At 36.6% G+C, this 25,514-nt stretch overlaps 2 protein-coding genes across 3 annotated transcripts in view; one reads left to right on the forward strand and one right to left on the reverse strand.

Moving 5' to 3' along the window:
• The window catches only part of ptgir (prostaglandin I2 receptor), a 143,288-nt gene that overhangs the window by 71,358 nt on the left and 46,416 nt on the right, over nt 1-25,514 (forward strand). The window lies entirely within an intron of this gene.
• On the reverse strand, nt 3,690-24,147 carry calm3a (calmodulin 3a (phosphorylase kinase, delta)). The gene is made up of 6 exons (XM_051679461.1): nt 23,982-24,147; nt 19,933-19,963; nt 15,598-15,741; nt 14,647-14,753; nt 12,398-12,533; nt 3,690-5,341 (listed from the first exon to the last, which is right to left on the reverse strand). Exons 1-6 carry the CDS (start codon nt 23,982-23,984, stop codon nt 5,313-5,315), a joined length of 450 nt encoding a protein of 149 aa, XP_051535421.1. The 5' UTR covers nt 23,985-24,147; the 3' UTR covers nt 3,690-5,312.

Raw genomic sequence — 25,514 nt, forward strand, 5'->3', positions numbered from 1 at the left:
TAAAGGGTTAGTTCACCCAAAAATGAAAATTCTCTCATCAAATATTCACCCTTGTGCCGTCTCAAACTCGTGACTTTTTTTGTTCACACAAACAAAGATATTTTGAAGGATGTATGATGTGTTTTTGTCCATTCAATGTCATACAATGACTCCATACAAGTCAATGGGGTCCAAAACTTTCAAGCTTCAAAAAGAACATAAAGGCAGCATAAAATGTAATCCATGTGACTTGACTGGTTAAATACATGTCCTCTGAAGAAATATGATATTATCGTGTGATTACCTTTATGCTGCCTTTATGTCTTTTTTGGAGCTTGAAAGTGTTGGACCCCATTGACTTACATTGTATGGACAAAAACACTCATACATCCTTCAAAATATATTTGTGTTCCGCAGAAGAAAAACAGTCATAGGAGTTTGAGACAGCATGATGCTGAGTAAATGAAAAGATAATTATTTTATAATTATAATCACTTTATTTTATCATTTTCCTTTATTAAACCACTGCTACTAAAAAACACTAAAACGTAGCACTCCTGCACGAGGCGCAGAAAAAAACAGTTAGACACGCCGCAACGTTAAGACATAAAAACAATGGAAAAACAGCACAGAGGGATGCAAAACATGTTCAGAGTGTGCACTGATTAACTGATAATGTTTGTTGATGTACAAGGCACATTTAAAGTCTACGATTGGTTAAAGGACAAAAAAAGTTGTACTACTACAGAAACTCTACAGAACCTCCATGTACTGTATGAACATTGCACCATTCTGCTAGGTGGACAGTATGAATACACTAACTCGTTAATATGGGCACCGAAAAATACATGTGCAGTGTGAAACAGCCCTAACTCTCAGTGCTATCTGTTTCACCAATTTTTCTATCATTGTAGTCATTGTTTCCCTCAGAAGAGGGGAAGGATAAGTGTGATGCCAAATACGGCGATTTATGATTATAGGGCTGTGCGTACACGCTTGATGGGGGAATGAGATGCTCTTTGGCAACACACGTCAGGCATGCAGCAGATGACAGGCCTTTTTATGAAGCCATGAATCAAACTCTGTTAAAATTTCAACACCAGTGACATCAGTCGGTATTTAAAATCTAGAAAAGGTCAGCTCTTTTTTTCCAAGACTACTTGATTGGACTTGGATGAGTGAGATTAAATGGTTTAGTTTGGTTTTTGTTACCTTATATGGGGATTCTGGAAATGAGCGGTGAGGAATGGAGAAGACGGCAAAGTTAGCGCTCATTTACAGATGGTTTAATCGCTTGCTGAGGTTTAGTCATTGACTTACAGTCCTGTAATATAAGCCATCGAAAGTCAAAAATTTCTGTTATACTTTGGATAACAAATGTGGGCTGCTGCAAACAGACTATTTAAGTAAAATCGACCATACTTACTGGTAAGTAAATATAAAAATCCAAATATAATAATAATAATAATAATTATATATATATATATATATATATATATACACAAAAAGAAAAGGTTAGAGTGGGCAAAGAAACACAGACATTGGACAACAGATAATTGGAAAAGAGTGTTATGGATCTTAACCCCATTGAGCTTTTGTGGGATCAGCTAGACTGTAAGGTGTGTGAGAAGTGCCCGACAAGACAGCCACATCTATGGCAAGTGCTACAGGAAGTGTGGGGTGAAATGTCACCTGAGTATCTGGACAAACTGACAGCTAGAATGCAAGGATCTGCAAAGCTGTCATTGCTGCACGTGGAGGATTTTTTGATGAGAACTCTTTGAAGTAGTTTAAGAAGTTCTGAAAATTTTTTTCAAATTGTAATAGTGATTTTTCACATTATTAATGTCCTGACTATACACTGTGATCAGCTGAATGCCACTTTGGTGAATAAAAGTACCAATTTCTTTCCTTAAGAGCAAAATCTGTTCATTATTCCAAACTTTTGGTCACCAGTGTGTGTGTGTGTATATATATATATATATATATATATATGTATTTATTTATAATAGGAACCAGGTTCCTATCTCATTATTGTAAATTTATTCATTCTTTTTTCTACATGGCTCAGGTCCCCCCTTCAATGAAAGTCTATGGGAATTTTCTCACCCATGTTATCGTCGTTATTTGAAACAAGTCCGATTTGAGATTTGACTCACATCCGTAGCACAAACAGTTTGGGGCACAGGGTCAGAAATGAATTGGGGCTTGGGGCAAAAGTACCACCAGAGGTGACAAAAATTCCCCAAAAATGGAAAATGTGGTGGGAATAATATGCCCCTGTAACGAATTTGTCTGTTTTCATTTGTAACATTTGATATGTTTCTTAATATTCTATTCTAAGCCTAGTTACATATTTTGGCATAAAATGACTAGATTTATTTATATGTATAACATTCTAATTATTCAATTATAAGAATTAATTTAATGAATAAAAAGTATTTGGTATAAAAAGGAAAAAAAATATATAATTCTATTTGGTTAGACAAAATATGCCCTCATACATTTAGAAAAGGCACCAAAGTTAAATGAATAGGGTTAACAATTTGTACAATCCTCACCCATAAGTATGAGCAATATGCTTGCTGAGAGAGTTTCATTATATGGACAAATAAACTGATTTGATCAGTTTCACTCAGAGAATTCTTAGATTTTTTTTCATTATAGGTTGCAACAAGACAGTTTCATTTAAAATTCTGATGAGTTTTATTTTAAGGGCCTTCTTTATTCTCAAAGGATATTGTTCTGTAAAAGAAATCTCATGAATTCTAAAATAAAACGACTAGCAGAACAGCATACTATTACTATTTCTGTATATACTGATATTGCAGAAGTAATATTTTAGCATCCTATTCCAAACATATAGCCTTTGTATAAGAGCTTTATATCTTATGAGCTTCACGTATAACTTAGCATGGATGATTCAACTGCACCCCCTACAGTCATATTTTGTTGCCAATAACACACATAATGTGAATTACATTAATATTGCTCAAAGCCACATAAGCCTATTAATTAGAAAATTGATTTTCAGATGCTGGACTTCTTTCACAATTTCACAAAGCAAAATGTCATCTTTAAAAAATAAAAAATAAAAACATACAGTGGGGATCAAAAGTGTGAAATCCTTCTAGTTCGCTCCCCCCGTGTGCTTCAGTGGAAGCTGTGAAATTTGACCTTTTGTATGAAGCTTTTAACAAGGTCATGTCACAAATTTGCTTATTTGATTGGTGACCAAGAAATAGTGCAGAATTGTAATATTTCTTTTTCTTTTTATGTCATAATGCTTCGTTTAACGTTTTTCAGAAATAAAACGTATTTATTTCCAGGATAGATTCAATAGACTTTGAATCTTAGATTTTCAATGTGGACTCAGACTTCCTAGGTTAAGCCCATCTACCCAGTATCAGCACATGTAAGTTTGGCAAGTCGCTCAGTATTGCACTCCTCCCATTGGTTGTCGCATTTAACAGGAACTTAAGCAAAAAGACGAGGAGGTGGGATAAAGTCAGAAGTGTGTCCCAAGTCAACCTCAGATTACAGCTCCATCCAGCACAATCCTAAGAGTTCCCAAATATACTGCAGTTAAGAGTCGGCTAGAGACAGTGACCTCTCGGGTAACCAATAAGATTACCTAGGAGCTAATTACAAAACAGACCTCTAACAATCCACGGTTGCATATGTCAACATACAGATCAAACACAGACATGTATGCTTAAATGTATACATTTAATTTGATTGGAAAACACAGATGCATCCTTAACATTTCCATAGTTTTCACATGTTGAGTATACTCCATCCGGTTGCTCTTTTTCTTTTTTTTTAACCCTGACAGACACAAAACTGGCCTGAACAGAGTAAGATATGCTATGTAAGGCTCCTTTCCACATTAGTAATACATTTAAATAAAAAAAATCCAATTATCAGGCCAATAACAAGCCCTTCAAAGTAACCAGTCTTGCTAATAATATAATTTAAAGGGAAAGTTCACGCAAAAAGGAAAATTCGGTCATCGTGTGCTCACCCAAAATGAAGGCCAGTATTGATGACAGAATTTTCATTTTTGGGTGAACTATTCCTTCGATAAATTTTCAATTCATCCCACAGAATAAACCACATTCAACAGTTTCATCTTCATCAGTCGTCTTGCAAGCAGAGAGCAAATGAAATTTGGAGCACTTGACAACAGAAGTCGTGACAAACCCACAAGAGCAAAGACAAATGGGCTGTAGCAGCAGCAGCAGCAGGTTCCTCTTCTGTGACTGAATGTGTAATCTACACCAAAGTGCAAATATAGATATGTGTGTGTATATTTATATATATGTGTATATATATTTATAGATAGATAGATATAGATAGATAGATAAGATAGATAACATACTTGTTATTTGACTACAAGATATCTTGCAACAAAGTTGAGGCTTACGAGTATTATGGCACATTTCAAGACCATGGTTGAACCAAAAGTCACAGACCTAATTAGGATAACAATAGGCAATGCTAAGTTTACCAGACATTAATATTTGAGAACAGTGCATTTGTAAAGCACAACACTGATAGCATTATGATTATCTATAGAACTATATTGTTTTGTACAGTTTACGTTATTCAATCACATTTCGATTCTGCTGTACATATTTTGCATCTTAATGCTCCCACAAAGATCATCGAGTGACAAAACCATCATTAAAATGGTTAAACCAGTCAACGGTAACCACTGGTAACCAAGTACATGCCTTATCGCCCATAAAGACACACTCTTCAAGTCGTACGCTGCAGTTAAACCTCAGTTATACATAGTATGAGTATTACGTGGGGTTTTTACAATAAGTACGTCTTCATAAACAACATCCAGTGTTTGTTCCGAGTCTTAAACAGGAGAAGGCAATACGCAAAAGCATGACTTCACCACAAAGGGTCACGCGCAGTTGTTTTTGCTCAGTTTGTATTGAAGGCAGCACTGTGGCCCTGGACTATTAACCACAATTCTTTTTATTTAGCATTATTATTATATAAATATTTTATTGAATCTATTTTTGATGCGATGAAAGAACACTCATGAAAGGAGATGTTCTCTGCATTTTAAAGACTGCCGTGATTTTTTTTGTCAGGTCTGGAGACGTTTGCTCTGAATGGGCTCATGCAGTTATGCTTGGTCCATTCACTTCTGCTATTGTGTTTCACAAATTGCTTCTGAAAATTAGATTTTTGGTAAGAGATCACAGAATTCGAAATTCTACTACTCTCTGGAGTAAACATTTTTTTTTCTTTTTTAAAGACAGAGTGATCTTAGTAGGACAAGCAATGCAAGAGACAAAGGACAAGACAATCCTTCACTTTGCGGTCATCATCTGGACAAACTCTGCGAAGACAGACAGAAAGAAAGGAAAATAGATTAGTAATGATGATTCCTTACGAATGCAATGAAATTGAAACAACACGTGTGTTTAAAATTGTAAAGAACCTGCTGTGGATGATCTCAAGGCCTCTGAAAGATATTGGCTCCAACAGTGGTTGATGCAACAATTCCATTTAAGGATTGTTTTTTTACTGTAACATTTCACAGGTTACCTTCCCTCCGATAAGCATTATTTGCTATGGCTGGGTAATTTGGGATTTCCAAATTAAATTAAGGCAGACCCTGGTGCAAATAGTGGCAGATATTATTTACACCCCAAACCCTGATGCAAATAATGTCAAACTATTTGCACCCAAATGTAACTACTAACATACAGTATAGGGGCATCACTGCAGAGTGTTTATTGTGTTTATTTAGAGTCCCACAGACACACTGCATTAACCTCTACCCCTAAACCTAATCCTAACCTTACCTTAGAAAAAATAACCTTAGGTTTTACTACAGTAACCATAGTTTCACTATGTTTTTTTTTTTTTTTTCATTTACAGTAACCATAAAATTAACCATGGTTACTATATTAACAACATGTTACTGTACTCGACATTCACCGTGACCATATTTACACCGATCAGCCAAAACATAAAAACCACCTGCCTAATATTGTGTAGGTTCCTTAGAATGGCATTCTGAGATTATATTTTCACCACAATTGTACAGAGTGGTTATCTGAGTTACCGTTGACTTTGTCAGTTTGAACCAGTCTGGCCATTCTCTGTTGACCTCTCTCATCAACAAGGCGTTTCCGTCCACAGAACTGCCGCTCACTGGATGTTTTTTGTTTTTGGCACCATTCGGAGTAAATTCTAGAGACTGTGTGTGTGAAAATCCCAGGAGATCAACAGTAACAGAAATACTCAAACCAGCCCATCTGGCACCAACAATCATGCCACGGTCCAAATCACTGAGATCAAATTTTTTCCCCATTCTGATGGTTGATGTGAACATTAACTGAAGCTCCTGACCCGTATCTGCATGATTTTATGCACTGCAGCCACATGATTGGCTGATTAGATAATCGCATGGATGATTGTTGGTGCCAGATGGGCTGGTTTGAGTATTTTTGTAACTGCTGATCTCCTGGGATTTTCACACACAACAGTCCTAGAATTTACTCCGAATGGTGCCAAAAACAAAAAACATCCAGTGAGCGGCAGTTCTGTGGACAGAAATGCCTTGTTGATGAGAGAGGTCAACAGAGAATGGCCAGACTGGTTCGAACTGACAAAGTGTACGGTAACTCAGATAACCGCTCTGTACAACTGTGGTGAGAAGACTATAATCTCAGAATGCCATTCTGAGATATGGATTGGCGCTGTTTTGGGGGCATGAAGGGGACCAACACAAATCAGGCAGGTGGTTTTAATGTTGTGGCTGATCGGTGTATATTCATTTTTATCTATTATTTTAAGTAGTATAAAATTAAATATTAAGAGTGGAATCAGGAAATCGTATGGGAAAAAGAGTGGGACAAAATTGGGGTTCAAATGGCTGCACTGTGTGGAAGATGCTATTTACTGGTGCAAAAAGACACTCCGTTACATTCATTCCAATTCACAAGCTCTCAGTTTGATTAGGATTTGATTTGATTCGAATTAACTTGGGTATATTTCAGTTATAATGTCATGTTTACATATTAAAGCAATTTGACGATTCTCAATCCCAGTTTTGAAACAACAAAATACTAATGTGGGAAACCATTGTTTCAAGTTCTTAAAGGGATAGTACACCCAAAAATGAAAATGTTCTCATCATTAACTCATACTCATGCCATCCCAGATGTGTATAACTTTCTTTATTCTGCAGGACACAACCAAAAACTTTTAGAAAAATATTTCAGCTCTGTTGGTCCATACAATGCAAGTGAATGTTGGCCAGAACTTTGAAGCTCAAAAAACATATAAAAGGAAACATAAAAGTAATCCAGTGGTTCAACCAATGTCTTCAGAAGCAATATAATAGGTGTTGGTGACAATCAGATAAAAATTTAAGTCCTTTTTAACTCTTCATCATTTTACATCTGAAAGTCACATGTGGTGCCTGTTTAGTTTCACTTTCACATTTGAAAGTGAAAGTTAATGAAGTATTGTTCTGTTTCTCACCCACACCTGTTATATTGCTTCTGAAAACAAGGATTTAAACAATGGAGTCATATGGATGACTTTAATGTTTCCTTTATGTGATTTTTGGAGCTACAAAAGGTCTGATCACCATTCATATGCATTATATATATTTTTTTAAATCTTCGTTTGTGTTCTGCTGATGAAAGAAAGTCACACAAATCTAGGAAGGGATGAGGGTGAGTAAATGATGAAATAATTTTCATTTATGGGTGAACTGTCCCTTTAAGCAATTATTCAAGACAAGTAATCAGTAGAATGAACAAAGAAACTAAATTACATGCAATAGTACAAATAAAAAAGTACAAAGTATGAAAACAATGCTTGAAGTTATTAACATGAAGTATTAAAGTAAATATTCAGAAATTGAAAAAAAGTTATGAAATTTAACATCAAAATACTGGTGTTCACTGTATGTTTTACTTCATGTATAAATTATTGCTTTTGTTATCCTGCCAAGAACAGTGTGAGGTTCTCATTTCATATTTTCAGTTCATTACTATTACTATATAACTATTGCGCAGTGTAGATGCATTTGGGAGTTGTCATTTTTATTCTGATTGTACTATACAACACTTCATGAGCTTTAATCTAGGGTCGGAAACCTTTAGGCACCTCACAATTCGATCTGATTCCGTTTCTGGGAATCACAATCCGATTTCAAAATTATTCCTGATACATCAAATGTTTTTTCTTATTGATTATTCTGCTGTGCAAAGGCAAAACACCATAACTTCACATTTTGAAGACTGTAAGTTGCCCTTTGACAGACAGGTCTCGCTTAACTCTAACCAGGGTTTGAGAAAACTGCAGTAACTACAAAATCCACACTCAAATCAAATAACTGTTTTGTTGGTGTACAGTGTATTTACAGCCTTTGTATGGCAGTACTGTCATCATAAAAAGTGATAAACACTGACCTCTTTACACAAGAAAATAAATGAGAGAAAATATTGGTTTTCAAAACACAGAACTATTAAATTAAATAATTCAACTGATTATGTTAACTTTTATATGTTTAAAGCATTGTTAATCATTTTTTATTTAATAGCATTACATTTTTTATTGGAATAATTCTTTCCGAGGCCTTTTCATTTAACTATAGGTTGGCGCTCCAGGTTGATTACATGAGCTTCTCCTTTCCTCACCACAGCTGATAAAGCGGCACAAATAGCGGGGTTATTTAAAAAAAAAAATCTATCAAGTATATCGTATGCGCCGTTCCATTTGTTTGCTCTGCGAATAGAAGTCTCCCCTCTTTAACATTTATCTAACAAGCCGTCAGGTGTGCGCACACTTCCCGATGAGCGAGAGACCGGCAATGCGCAACAGCAAATGAAAGAGCGTAAGAGGAGTAAGGATTTTCACACTTGGTTCAATTGCTTGGACCGAAGCAATCGATTGCTCCCCCCTCCTCCCCCTGCTGGTCTCTTTTCACATCATATTTTTTGAGTCCGAACTGCGGTCCGATTACATCATCAACGTGAGTACAAGCGGCAGCTGTTTACTTCTGTAACTAGGCAACAACTCAAGAAGACATCAGCTTCACTGTGTTATTGAAATATTCATCTCTTTGGATTTACCACCAAAACTTTACATGCACAAAACGTCAATTATGTTTGTCTTCTGCGATTTGGACAAGCTGGAATGACAAATTCATTAAACCATAATAATTGCGAACGGGAGCCTGCAAAGACACAAATGATATGTCATCAATAAGGGTTCCCTTCCACGATTTGGTACGTTTGCGTTCATATTAGCAGCGAACCGCACTGGAGGTCACATGAACCGTACCCCAGACCACCTTTTTAAGTGGACTCGGGTGCGGTTCACGGGTGCGCACCCGAGTTCGGAAAACAGCATTCACACCATCCAAACAAACCGAACTTTGACATCATTCGAACTCGAGTGCGCACCAAAAGTGCTAGTGTGAAAGCACCCTAAAAGTCACTGGGAAGCAGCAGACAAAAAATAATTCGAAAATAAAAACATCACCCACGTCTCCCGAACCGCTGTCTCATCATTATTTTCAAGTGTTTTTTTTCCCCTTGTTGTGAAAATTAGTTTAATAACGGCACGAGCTCGTAGTTCATGTTCTTTGTTGACATGTAATCACGAAATCAACTCTCCCGTAACCATATGCGCGAGTTTCTGAATTAATTTCGGGATCGTAGTTGCGTTAGGAGACGAATGGTGTGTGTTTGATACATCCAGTCTGCGATCAGTTTTGTAGGATGTGCTTGCCTTTAGGATATCCGCGTGGTTCTAACATCTGTCTCTGGTGCGCGCATAAGTGCCACTGCGCTGCCGCGTTCTCAGAATCGATTCATCTGAGAATCGTTTTTTTTCTCCTACCCCTACGTCACTCGCACCGGTGCGCCTAAATAGTTTTTCAGTCGCAAATGTGACTGAAATGGTCACACTGTAGTGCGCTGAAAATGCGTCTTTAGATGAGCGCATTTTAACGAGAGTGACTTGAACGGCTTTATCTCAACTGTGCTATGCATGATTAGAATTAAATGTTTATTTTTTTGTTGTTTTTGATCAACAACTGATTGTAGAGAACAGAAAGGGTATTAAAACTGACATTATTCAATGACAAATGGGTCTCATCTTTGGACACGCATTCCACAGAACAACTTTTACTCTTAACACTCAGTGAAAGGATCTTGCTGCTTAATACTTCACCACTATACACAATTAATGGTGAGTGAAATCAAAACATTTACCAGCCAGTGGCCGAATATATAGATTTTAGCCACAAAACGCGGCATTTGGTTGCAAATGCAAGTGATTTCCTGGCATGATAGTGGAGGATTGCACAGAGTAAAAGATCGATCTTGGGATTTAAGAATCATCATCGAGATCATTCAAATGAAGATCACAATGCATTGGAAAATCTATATTTTTACCCACCATTAGTTGTCTTGCAATCAACTGGGATTGTTCAAATAATTGGATTTAACTGCTTTTATTTTAACCCTATTTTTTGCAACAGCTCACTAGTACAAAAAAATTGATAAACAAGACAATTATTTAACACCAGAAAGCAACTAAAGTTTTTCATTTTCTAAAAGAAAATGTGAGCGGTGCTTGCCACAATACCAAGGTGCAAGCAGCACTAATTATCAGGTACATCTCTCTCCTAATTTCAGAAATATCACTAAGTACTGTCACTGAACATCATTATGTATGTACACAAATCACATTCTGGAACTTGTGTGTAGAACGTTAAATGTAGGTGCAAAGAGTGAATGCAAGTAAACATTCTCTCTGGAGGGTTAATTAATAACTTCTGGAATGTAATTTGCACAATGGTGAAAAAAAATGAGACAGGAACAGCATGAAATGCTTGTATCAAACCATACTGTTGAAAATAATTCATATAAACTTGATGTTTGATATGTGATCAAATATATATATATTTTAGGGCTGTCAAACTATTAAATTTTTTAACCGCATTTAATTGCATGTTTTCTTGTAGTTAAATCGCAATATCTCACGAGTGGACAAAATATGCTTCATTCAGATGTATTTTTTGTTTTTCATTCATTTACACACAACCTACCTTACCAACAGTTGGTACAACAGAAGATAAACACAGCACAATTCAAAATATGTAAAAATAAAGAAAGAAAGAAAGAAAGAAAGAAAGAAATAATAGTACTGAGTGTGTGCAGCAGGTTTTCTGTTAGCTGGAAATGTCCGACAAATTCAAAAATTGTTTGCGCTGCACTGCTACGGAGGATTTCCTGACAGTTTGTGAAGTTCAAAAGCAGCCTGCATTATTCCTGTCTCACGTGCCAGTTTAAAACACTTCCTTTAGGGCATCAGCTGATTAATAGGCAAGTAGATCCCGAAATGCATGCACAAACTCAACGGGAGAGTTAATTCATGACAACATAAAAGAACGGCTCGCACCCATTTGGGGTGATTCAATCAGAAGTGGAAAAGCGAGACACATCACCGTTATAAGTGGTCATATTATGCTTCTTTTTTAGACCACTTGTGTTTGGATTTCGTGGGAGAGACTCTGGTATAATGACACATTAATCATTAGGCCTATGTCAGTGTATTATTGCATGATATATCGCAAAAAGTAAAAGAAGAAAAAGAAAGTGCTTAAAATGCGCACCGTTTCTCTTAATTATACTTGCATTTAATCTAAGCACAAACATGATATTACGAGCAGAATTTGAAGTAATTTAGTGTAATACCTGAATTAACAGAGCTTCAAATGTGCGTGCTTAGAGATGAGCGGATTTTTTTCTAATTTATCCGGCAAATTTTATCATTCCTGGACACGTTGGCCAGCACTAAAACTCTGTTGCGCAGTGCAAGACAGGTGTTCAAATGGCCAATGCAATCATGTTACGAGCACTATCTAACTGTGTTTTTTGTGTGCTTAATTCAAAATGTTCCCCTGCTTTGCTACATTGCTTGGCACAGGTCTCAGCATAATGTCTCCCACCATCTGCTTTCACGACGGTCAATGCATGGTTTATTAAAAGGGTCATATAAGAAAGTGCGTTAACGGCATTAACCGTAAAAATAGTGGCGTTAAAGGAATATTGCATATTATAACGTCAACAGCTCTAATATATATATATATATATATATATATATATTGCATTAAACTTAAAATGAAAAACGTTAAACAATTTTATGTAATTCCATCGTTTTTAATTTCAGAATGCCATTCACAATGCTTCATGGGATTGTAGTTTCTCCCTCATGAAATAAGATACGTACACAGCATGTTGTAATGTAAGGTTGTGATCAACTAGGAGCTGGTTAGTTTGATCCATGGCTTAAAACTCTTTGATGAGGATTTTTTTTTTTTAACCCCTAACGGCAGACACTGCTGTGCTTTATAGCTCACCTTCATAGTTGACCTGACCATCTCCATCGATATCTGCCTCTCTTATCATCTCATCCACTTCCTCGTCTGTCAACTTCTCACCCAGGTTGGTCATGACATGACGAAGCTCGGCTGCACTAATGTAGCCGTTTCCATCCTGAGGAGGAGTGAACATTAAGCCCCATTAAATATAAATCACATCTTATCTTCTCATCATTTTCCATTGTTATCCAACAAAAGTGTGTTTAAATTTATAGCTTTCATGAAGTTCGATTTTAGTTGTATAATTTCAGGGTTTTTCCTGCACTGAAAATGTTTAGACGAAGCAAATTTTATGATATGGATCTTGCTTTCGTCACTTTATAAGCACTTAATACGCTTCTCATGTGGAACCTGAATGCACGCGTGGTGATTAAAGACTGGTTTCACCTGCGTGTTGTGCGATCCGCCAAGAATCACTCGCGCAAGTGACGCGTTCTGCTCTATCCTCGTATTCCTGGAGCACGCAGGTGCGTGCGTGTCATCCTGGCTTTCCTCAGTATGTGAGCTCCATTGACAGGATAGCGCAGAGCGGATCACACACGCTATTTAACTGGGCTTCCCTCGATAACGTGACGCAGACAACAAAACGTATGCGACCCATTTGAATTTTACATGAGAATTCACTATTTTAATAAGCTATGGAGCAATTCATCCATTTCAAACGCCTAGACAGCTTTGACATTCTGAACAGCACTGACAAGGGAAAGAGAAAACACCTGCCCTGCACCAGCATTAATTACAAGACTTTTAACATCTACACAGCAACACTAACATTTATCACAGTAAACTGTAACAGATTTTTTTAAATACAACTGTGGCAGTTGTATTAGAAAAAAAATTTTTTTAATGCGTTTAGGCTATTTTTTATAACAAATAAACTGTTTATTTTTAATAACTACCTAAACACTGTAATGAGGAGCCAGCCATGGACTTTCTTGTGATTATGGCATTACAAATGAAACTGTTAAACAAGGAAAGAACTTTAGTAAACATAAGGGCAAGTACAATGTAGAATAAAAGGACCTTTATACATTTTGAACAAAGTCATGTGTAATATCGTAATATATTTCTTTACTATGTTTGAAATTAGGAAACAAACTGGTCTGGACTGCATTTCCCAAAAGCATCGTAAGTCTAGGTAGATCATAGAAACCATTGGCACCCATGCTCTCTACAATCAACTTAAGCTTGCAATGCTTTTGGGAAATGCAGCCCTGGTTTTGCTTCAGATATTCCTAGAATCAAAATGATTCCCAAATCATTAAAGGAATAGTTCACCCAAAAATGAAATTTCTCATATCATTTACTCACCCTCCAAATGTTTATGACTTTCTCTCTTTAGCAGAACACAAACAAAGAGATATTTTTTAGAGGAATATCTCAGCTCTGTAGGTCCATACAATGCAAGCGAATGGTGATCAGACATTTGTAGTTCCAAAAATGACATAAAGGAAACATAAAGGTAATCCATAAGACTGCAGTGGTTAAATCCATATCTTCAGAAGTGATATAATAGGTGTGGGTACGAAACAGATCAAAATTTAAGTCGTTTTTTTTTATACTCTAAATCTCCACTTTCACTTTTACATCTGAAAGTCACACGTGGTGCCTGTTTAGTTTCACTTTCACATCTGAAAGTAAACGTTAAAGTGGAGATTTCAAGTAAAAAGGACAAATATTGTTTCACACCGACACCTATTATATCACTTCTGAAGACATGGATTTAACCACTGAAGTCGTATAGATTACCTTTATGTTTCCTTTATGTGATTTTTGGAGCTACAAAAGGTCTGGTCACCATTCACTTGCACTGTATGGACCTACAGAGCTGAAATATTCTCCTAAAAATCTTCGTTTGTGTTCTGCAGAAGAAAGAAATTCAGACACATCTGGGATGGCATGAGGGTGAGTAAATGATGAGACAATTTTCATTTTTGGGTGAACTATCCCTTTAAGAGTCTGATAAAAGGAAAACAATATCTGGAGTAGAAAAACCCTGAATTTCCAGCCATTATTACAAATCTACTAAATTATTTGCTGTAAATTGTTTTGTCACGTGCACAACTCTTCCGCAAACACACTACTCGTGGAGCAGTGACAACACTCTTTAATGACAAAATCAGAAAGAGCTTGTAAATTCATTAGATTGTAAATTATTAGGGTTCATGAAGCGGTTTCATCAAGTCTCCTGTTCATGGCAGCTGCGGTTAACTGTGATATTTCCTCACCTTGTCGAAGACTCTGAAAGCTTCTCGGATTTCCTCTTCGCTGTCCGTGTCCTTCATTTTCCTCGCCATCATGGTTAGGAACTCTGGGAAGTCTATAGTTCCGTTGCCTGTGGACAGATAGTTCCAGGTTGTCACGATTTCAACACAAGTTTAATAAAGAAAAAAACAATTACCTCCATTTTTTCCATTAGCATTACACTAGTATAGAAATGTCTAGGTATGTGCGAATCTACTTATTTTAATCATTGACTAGTCATTCCAAACATGTATAACTTACTTTCTTACATAAAGTAAAAAAATTAAATTAAAAACAAATTTAATCCCTTATAATATGCAACGTTAAGATTGGCAGACTGTTTGTTCATGCATTTATTTGCTTAAGTGCAGCGCAACAGTAGGCCTAACATATGTTTAATACTACTAGTATTAATATGTTTTATTTGTAAGGTACTAAATAAGGTAACCAATGTGCTTTAGGCATACAGGAAATGAACAGTGATGCTGAAGCAGAAAAGAGAGTACTGGAAAAAACACCAAGGTACAGAGAATCAAACTAAATTACAAAAGCAACCAATTACTGAATCAAATGCATATCTGAACTATTAACATGGGCAGCAATTATTATAAACAATTACGTTTTTTTGTTGTTGCAAAATTTCAACTTCAAATCAATTACATTTTGAAATTTAAAATAATAATTACAAAATTATGCTTGACAGTATGACATAAAATTAAATTGCAGTAGGGAACGTTTTTTTTTATTTTTATTTTTTTTTTTTTAATTTAGCTATAACTAAATATTAAACTGCTAATATCAGCAAAGCACCTTAATACGGTGATATTGTCAGTTAATATACTGTAAAAATAAATAAATAAAATAAATAAAAAAATAAAAACTTATACCATAACATCCCTTGTTGTGGTACATTGTAAAAGGGTTCTTAGTCTTACCATCAGCATCTACTTCATTGATCATGTCCTGCAGCTCAGCTTCAGTGGGGTTCTGACCCAAAGAACGCATCACTGTGCCCAGCTCTTTGGTGGTAATTGTGCCATCGCCATCTTTGTCGAAGAGTGAAAATGCCTCCTTGAACTCTGTTTAGAATTGAAGCAATAACACATGCAAGTATAGTAGATGAGCTGGGATCTTAGAAGTCCAACAAAAACACACAGTTTGATCTAGGCAGTGACATGCATCACACAATGGCAGTTGCATTAAATGGACCAGCAGCCCTTAAAACTGAGGCCACCACTTCTGCAGTCAGTTTACTGCACTTATTTTCACCCACAATGTTACAGCTTTAAAGCAAAAGTAGCCAGATACTATCAACTGCTTTCAATGAAATGTCCTTGTTACAACTGCCCAAAAGATAAAAATGTTCACACATTGCACTTGTTAAATGTATCTGAACTAGGGCTGGGCAATACGGCTAAAGGTTATAATGTTTTGAATTTTTTATTTAGTTTTTATTTCTATTTCATTTTCAATTTTCACTCCAATTTAGTTTCGTTTTCATTTGTTTGTTAGCTCTTTGTTAGTTGTAGTTTTGTTTGTTAGTTATTTGTTAGTTTTACAGTACATTTAGTTTTTATTTTAGGGTACGTTTATACGACAACAATGTACTAAAAACGGAAAACATTTTCCTTTGCGTTTTTGAAAGGTTTCGCGTACAGACGACAACGTTATCAAAATGATCCCCGTTCACACAGATCCGCGAAAACGACTAAAAGCGCTGTATTATGCATGCCAGGCCAGTAGTTGGCGATGTCACTTTGTAAAGAAACACTACGCACCTGCGCACATATGCATTCTTCCACAGAGCGGTGAATACAAACAATGAAGATTTTGTCTGGACGGACAATGAGGTTGCTTTATTACTACAATTACTTTGCTGGAGAAGCGTCAATAAACTCAAAATCTTGAGCAGCACAAACACAGTCCTGTAGTCCACCATTGTAGTTTTGAATGTCTCGTGCGTTGTTTTGAAGTACCTGCACGCATGCCTATAGATTGAATACGCGTGCGCATGACGTCATCGTTTTCACAAATTCGTGTTTTTGTATGTTTACACGGAGACGATAACGGCATCGTTTTCAAAAACTTGCACTCTGAAACCCATTTTCAAAAGTTCGCGTTTTCAGGCCCCAAAACGCTGTTGTCGTGTAAACGAACAGCCAAAACACATAAAAAGTTTTCCGTTTTTTAGATGTAAACGTTGTGTATACGGCCCCTTAGTTTTAGTATTTATATTAAAGGATAATTGGAGAATGGGGAAAACAGGCATTTGTGTAATGTGGGTCGTATAGCTGGACTCCCCAATGTCCAATTTGTAAATAATATTGTGGGTGCCCTCAAGTAGGATTTCACTTAGGGCCCCCATATCCATAGAAACGGCCCTGCTGAAATTATAAAATGACACGCTCTGGATTATTTTCAACAGCAGAATATTACGTTTGTAATAAGGCCTTGGTTATATCAAAAATATAGCCGGTTATTATTTCATTATCAACATTCAGGCTACTTTTCTCTTTCATGTGCCCCTTCAAGAATCCACTTGTCCCGGACAAGCGTTAATGTCGAGTCCTACTGTACTTCAAACCAAAATCTTTACCAGTTCCAAATTAAACGCAAAACAAAATCACAGATTGACAGGGTAAAACAGAACGAGTGAAAAGACTGTTATCTACCTGCTTTGCCTCTCTGGTAGTGATTCTCGCTCTGTTGCTGATGCAGTGAGGTCAGGCCATCTATTATCGCTGTCTAGTGGCATCTTCATGTTACAGTAATGGAGGTTTTAAGGTTTAAAAACATACCGCAACAAAAACGAAATCTTATTTAAGATAATTTTTATTTAATTTTAGTTCGTTTCAGAGCCATGAATTTTTATTTTAGTTTAGTTTCAGTTTTTCCAATTATGTTATTTTTTATTTTCATTTCAGTTTACGAAAATGTTTTTTTTACAATTAGTTTTCGTTTTCGATAATAACCTTGATATGGCTACAAATATTCTCTCTCTATATTTTTTAGCCTATTGACCATATTCAATATACAGTATAGCATCATTTCATCCAAACAGCCACTATAACCAAGTAGACTCATTATTTTAAAAAAACATAAATTAATAATGAGTAATGAATATATGGAATAAAAAGATATTTCAAAATAATAAAGGCATGTTTCCCCACAGTTTTTCACTAAATGAACACAAGGAAGAAAAGGATTTAATCATTTTCATTGATATGCATTTTTATATTTATATTTAAATATACAATGATACATAGAAGCTTAATAAAAAGCATTATTTACCTTTTAAAAAATGAATAAAACATTTTGTGAATAAACAAGATGTGCAAAAACTACTTATTTTTTGGATTTTTTTGGAGTAATAATACAAAATTATTACTGTGGGACAGAGTCAAGTTTATTATTATTATATAATACTGATCATTATTATTTTGAGGATTAGATAATACATAAGTAATATATTCCTGTCCTATTTACTTTATCTTCACCTGGAGCTTTTATTTTGACACTTCAACTTCACTTGGAGCTTTTATTTTGACACTTCGTCACTTGGAGCTTTTATTTTGACAATTCAACTTCACTTGGAGCTTTTATTTTGACAATTCAACTTCACTTGGAGCTTTTATTTTGACACTTCATCTTCACTGTCTGTAATTTAATGTTGTCATCATCTCCTTTTCAGTTATACTGTACCGCCTTTGTAGATGTGTATAATAACTTGTAGTGGTTACTAATGTTTGGAATTTTGCGAATGCTTGAACATGCATTACTTTTCTTTCACAATGCATGTGAACTGCTCTTTGAATGCGTTAAAAACGAGCACATCAGCCCCGTGAGTGGTTTATTCTTAAGTGTCTGAGGCTATAAACTACATGTAATGAACATTAAACAACAAAACACAACACAAAGCCTAATCTCTATATACAGTATATGGTGTAATATTTATGATAGCAGTCAGAATGCGAGTACAGTGTTAGTTTGTGTGTATGGATGTGTGCTTATTCACAGACGATTGTTACAGTGCTCATCTGTGACAGTTCTATTGTATAACTTATTAAATGTGAACACAACAATCATAATGGGAATAGATATCATACAGATCGAAGTCATGAGTCATAATGTTAGAAAAGTCTCGATTCGTAAAATACAACAAGCACATTCGTTTCACTTTCAATCTAATGTTTTTAGCCATCTCACGTCACTGTGAAAGATCTGTGCACCATGTAAGGTTGTGTTCGGGCTCGTTTTAATTGCAGTGCTGTGCAGTAAATAACGAAAATAATATTTCCCACATTCTGTTTATGTTTCATAAAGTAATAAGTGAAATCAATTGCCCTCAAGTAACATACATACATGGTTTTGTTGCATTTTCGTTTGTTGCCTCATGAAACATAAACAGAATATGGGAAATGGCATGTCGTTACTTATAGCAGATGATCCCATTTAAAAACCAGCCCCAAAACAGCGTAACAGTTCAAATAATCCTCACAGAGCGACATGAGCTTGGCTTTCACTCCGAGTCCCTGCCTAAAGGAACGAAGCTGCAGGCAGTCAGAGATTTTCAGCCGCAAGCAAATAAACCATAACAAATTATCGGCGAAAATATCGGCCATAATTCCATTATCGGCGCAATAATAATATTTTGATTTGTCCGGTCATCAGCCAATAATATATTGGCTGCCAATCGTGCAAATTGCGATTATATCGTGAATATTCTATATACTGCCCAGCCCTAATATGAATTGCACTAATGATGCAACATATGGACAGGAACAAAGAGGCAATTCTGTGCAATCACTATAACATGTAGCTGGACAACTGAAGGCACCGGCGGAGGTGCGGCAGGCAGCAATGCCCAGCGGGTTTAGACATTTATCTGTGCATCCGAGTAATGAAAAGGGATAGTTCACCCAAATATGAAACCTTATCATCTACTCACCCATATGTTGCCCCAAACATTTATGACTTACTTTTTCCATGGAATTCAAAATGAGATATTTTGAAAATACTTTTTTTCCATACAATGAAAGCAAATATTGACCAGGAACTGTCAAGCTCCAAAAAGCAATGTAAAAGTAGTCCATGCAATTTAAGTGCAATTTAGTCTTCTGAAGATATGCTGCATGTTCAAACGTATAAATATGAAGTTATACATAAGAAGATATGACGTCATATGGATTTGGAACAATATGAGGATGAGTAAATGACAATTTTAATTTTTGTGTGAACTGTTCCTGAAATGATTTTTTGAGTCAACTCACCAGCAATCTGTTCCTCAGTCAGCTGATCTGCCTGTATTAGTAGAAAGAGAGAGAAGTCAATCATCTCAATGCCACATCACTATCAGACAAGCTCCAGTTTTGCAGTGCTCACACACACACACACCTCTGACTAAATGAGTTTAATGAAGGACATGTATAAAAATACTCCTTTAAAAATATCCACGCCAGTTATTATTAGACAGTGCCACTTAGAGGGTCATGAATGTGACACACTTAAAATGATTGCATTTCTCTCTGACACAGAGTTCATTATTCAATTATTAAAGGAGGAGAGGATTCATCTGTGCACGTGATTCACTTGAAGTGATTCAGCTGTGTCTTTTCTGAAGGACGCTGCCCTGATGATTCAAAAACCTCTGAGCTTAAAATGGATATGGTGTAAAATGATCTACAACAGAATAAAGCGGAGATGGGTCTGACTCATCCACATACGTGGTAATAGCTGTAATACATTTTGGCTCGCTATTTATGATGAGAATATGGCTGATACAAATGGTTATCCAAATAACAGGATGAGAGCCAGATACAAGATGTGCACCACATTTTGAACACAGTGTTGCCTAAATTACAAAAGAATCAGGAGTGAAGCTTGTCTGTGCAAAACCAGAGATTATAGATGAAATTACTCTGACGTCACACCGCAGGAAACCGTGCTTCTGGGTTCTTTCGAGCAGCAGATTTCAATGGTGGAAATAGGCAGCGCTGCAGTTTTAATAAAGCTTTACAGAATGTAATAATGTCTTTTAATGTTAATAAAACTTATTACAAATTGTTTATCTATGGTTTACAGTGAAGAAATTATTTGGGTTCTTTTCTAAATTATCAGCAAAAGTTTACACTTGGTTCAATGAGACTGTATGATCATGTCGGACATGTAAAAAGTTGATGAATCCTCACATGTTTAACACGCTTCTAAAGCCTAAGAAATGTGATATATAAAAATAAAAACTACAACTAGACATGCAATATGTGTCTTAACTGCTTAAATTATTAACCCACATCCAATAAATAATAATATTCTTACTTCAATATGATCATATTCCATATCAAAACTTAATAACAGCTGTTTTCGATTGAACAATATTATTTACTGCATTCAAAATAAATGCAGAGACATCATTTTCAAAGTATGACATTATTTTTATTAATTTTGATCAGATAAGATCATTGTTAGATCATATTTGACCTCATATCTGTCACAGCGACCGCACTTTGGAAATTAAAAAAAGCATATTACAATCAGAGTTTACGTAATTTCTTCGTAAAAAAAAGTTAATATCGAACAACAGCTGCGGGTCAATTGGGACTCCTGAGTAGACATGATAACAATGACGGTGACCCGTGAATTATCCGTGAGTTTTTCCTTGTGCAACGATCTGGTGGAAATTTAAAGAAGACCTAATCTCCAATAATCTGTGGGAAACGGGGTGTTCCAACCCCAGCACTTTTTGAGCGAAGCGCCCAAAGACAGCTGGGCTACCAAAAGAACCCAGAAGGGGCAGATCGGAGCGTTTGTTTGTAAACAGTAACTTCATCTAATTAGCAGAGATGGGCCACTTCTATTAAAATTAATGGGAGAAATTGGTACGCCCAACCAAGAAGCTCTCGCGCCCTACGGTCAACGGATGTAGAAAGGAAGTCCCGCATTACTGGTAAAAGAGCCAATCACCTTTTAGATACAGACATTGCCTGTCAATCAACTCGCTAACGCACATGTGCATTAGCATGTTTTAGCGTAATATGTGGTAAACAAGCACAATTTAAGATTCCAATATTATACAGTTTTATTGCCGATTTGAAATATGTTCTTTGATCATAATCTTGGCCAAACATTTTTGAGATTTTGGTCTTCCCCCGTTCAAGTAAATAGAAGCTGCACTGGCATACCTGGAAATAGCCTCCTGAGAGTGTTCCAAAGATGGCCGACAGTGGACTGACTTGCTAGATGACTTTGGCTAAACTCATCGGCACAATGCCCCTTTTTCGAGGTCAATGGCCTTTGGCCCGCCAATTACCCTTGGGCCAAACAAGGCTAACTGGGGATTGAGGCGGGGTCAATAAATGACGTTTAAACAACCAAAACTGCAATGCTCCTGTTAGCATAACAAGGGTTTGACTGTCACCAGAGACGTCTTCTAGCAACCCAACTGTTAAACAATGCTGCTATGCTAGCATTTGTGCTATAGTTGTACGATCATCAAAAGTTTAATTTACCGTGTTTTGTACACCTGTCTCTGCAAACATTTGTTAAACCAGCTTTAATATCTTGTAATGTAGGACAAGAAAACTGTAACTCATTGATCAACATCATTTAATAAAAGTGAATGTTTATCACTAACTTTGTACATATCTGGGTGCCGACATGTTTGCGACACGTCGCGCACCTGCATCTCGGCAAAAAAAACTGCGGACATATTACAAATCCGTTGAGATGCACAATGGACAAAGTGGTGCCCAAACGAAGAACTTTCCATGGTTTGCGATCATGGACGGTGTGCTGGAACATTGTCCCGCTGTTAGTGGATAGACCACTCGGGACACCATGGCAGTTAAAATCTGTAAGTTGTCAACATTAACACATCTTGCTAGCTAGCTAACGTTTACATACAATATAACACTGATATTCTAGGTAATTAGATAACATGCGTATTTGGTTTGGCATGTGAAATGGACGGGGTGTGTGATGCTTGCACCAGGGCAGCGTATTATGGCCGGGTTTTAGGGCAGCTCTGTGGGGCTTTTGGCCTGATGGTGGGAACGCACAGCGATATCGGTCTCGCGGCTCGAGGTCCGAGGCTATTGGCCCCGGCTCACACTGGCCTCTAAATGCATTTCAATGACTGCGGCAATTACTCCAGAATAAGTGCAGCACGAGGAGCCAAATGTTTACCATGCAACGAGATTTGCATTCCAATTTGATGAGTGAGAGTCTGCACTGCAGATCCAGTGTCAGTGTTGCTGCACCAGCTATGATTTGGTTCAATGCAGGGTGAAGGGGGAGGGGAGGACAGGATCAGTCACTGCAGTTCAGCATGCTGCAATATGCAATCTCACTGTCCACTCCATTCATAATTATGCTTATACAGCTAAATGGATTTATTGGAGCATCTGGAGTTGTGGGATGCTGAATTGCAGATTTCCTCGCAGCCGGACGCAACAGCTAACCTACATGTTGGAGGCAAAAGCTACAGTGTCTGCAGGACCCATAACAGGCATGGTGACGTTTGCAAAACTGTGTTGGATCTGACAGCCATTTATGTAAATAAAGGTAGAAACAGAGCCATCTAAGAGACTAGATTCTTCCAGAAATGAGCAACTTGCGCGCATACTTTGCTGATGGTTAAGGATATTTTTACACCACCACGCCCACACTTAACCATCTGTTAAAGGCAATGAGCTCAGCCCGTGTAAAATTAGCAACCAGTCACTGTTCGCACACACCGAGATGAGTTGAAGCACTGCATGTAGGCAAGATGCATGATGATTTACACACTTAACTCACAGCACTGACGCATCTAACACTGACAATCAACAGCTGTTAATCATGCATACAGTACATTTCATTATATGCATATATTTGCAATCTATCAGTACAAAATCAGCTCGTTCGCATTAAAAGTGACCGTAATAAATAGTCTTAAAACAGAAAGTGCTGCATGTTTGATTGACAGACTTCAGGTAGCGCGAGAGCGCTAAACTGCATTGGACCTAATCCACTCACTCCCTTTAAAAACCTCTTCGATGACAAATGACATGACAACAATTACTATACGTGTTCCGTGTAACATAAATAACATATATTTGTTGATGTACATCTCTTAGTCGCGCTAAGTGGACAATTAACAGCCCATTTCAGTAAGATATCGATGCATTTTCACTAACACAAAAAACACTCTTGATATCTCTGATATGTAAAAGCATTGACGGTAAGTGTTAAATTAATTTGAGAATTATTATTATCTGTCAATCTGTCAAACAGGATGCTAAAGCGGCTAAACCGTGCTCATATTTTGAACGGCTCTACTTACCATCCTGCAGGTGTGATTTAATCAAAACTTGTCCGTTGAGTGTGTTCAAAATGAACAGCAGCGAGCTGTGTGTGTTTTAAACGTTGATAAATAAACGCAGGCTCTGTGGGTGAAGGTGTCTGTATGGGAGAGTAGCCGCAGATTGAAGTGTATTACTGCGCCGCTGTTGAGCTCTGGCCTCATTTACACGGTATCCCTCCGCGACAGCTCATCTCATTACCGCACACTTACACGTCCAATAGCCATTTACAATAATGTATAACTAGAAATAGGCTAAAGACTAAAATACAAAATACATTCTATAGAAAATAATCTCTGATCAAAGTAATGCAATTTTAAACAACCTTAAAGGGATAGTACACCCAAAAATGAAAATGCTCTCATCATTTACTCACCCTCATGTCATCCCAGATGTGTATGACTTTCTTTCTTCTGCAGAACACAAAGGAAGATTTTTAGAAGAATATTTCAGATCTGTAGGTCCATACAATGCAAGTGAATGGTGATCAGACCATTGTAGCTCCAAAAATCACATAAAGAAAACATAAAATGAATCCATGACTCCAGTGTTAAAGTCCATATCTTCAGAAGTGATATAATAGGTGTGGGTGAGAAACAGATCAATATGAAGTACTTTTTTTTACTCTAAATCTCCACTTTCACTTTCACATCTTTGAAGAACTTTGAAGCTCCAAAAAATCACATAAGTCAGCATAAAAGTAATCAAGTAGGACTCCAGTGGTTAAATCCATGTCTTCAAAAGCAAAATTATAGGTACTGGTGAGAAACAGATAAATATTTAAGTCATTTTTACTATAAATCTCCTCTTCCATGTTCTTTTGTTTTTGGTGATTCACATTCTTCTTGCATATCGTCCCCTACTGGCCAGGGAGGAGAGTTTCTAGTAAAAAAAAAAAACTTAAATATTGATTTGTTTCTCTCCCATACCTATCAAATTGCTTCTGAAGACATTGATTTAAACACTGGAGTCGTGTGTATTAATTGTATTGAAGATTTATTTGCTTTCTGGAGCTTTGAAGCTCTGGCCACCATTTACTTGCATTGAATGGACCAATAGAGCTGAGATATTCTTCTTAAAATCTTCATTTTTGTTCTACAGAAGAAAGTCAGACACATTTGGGATGGCATGAGGGTGAGTAAATTATGAGATAATTTTCATTTTTGGTTATTGTAAATTGGTTTTAAATGAAACACTCTGGTTAGACATAACTTAAAAACATTCTCTACTTGTGTATTCTTTCCTCTTAAGGGGCTTTTAGTGTTTCTGGGAATTTATAACCCATCAAAGTATCCTCTAAGTTGGAACCAATGATAGTCTGATATATTTTAATTCAGTGGGTATGTGAAGCCTTTTATACTGAAAATGTCTTTGTGCAAATTAATCATAAACACGTGGTAAATGAGTAATAAAAAAGTTAAATAATAGAGACACACCATTCTTTGAAGTCTGCACAGAATTGCAGTCAGAAAATTAAAAGGGCAGAGACACATAGACACAGACAGGTACTGTAC

This window comes from Myxocyprinus asiaticus, chromosome 39 (assembly GCF_019703515.2).
Source record: "Myxocyprinus asiaticus isolate MX2 ecotype Aquarium Trade chromosome 39, UBuf_Myxa_2, whole genome shotgun sequence".
Taxonomy (NCBI): domain Eukaryota; kingdom Metazoa; phylum Chordata; class Actinopteri; order Cypriniformes; family Catostomidae; genus Myxocyprinus; species Myxocyprinus asiaticus.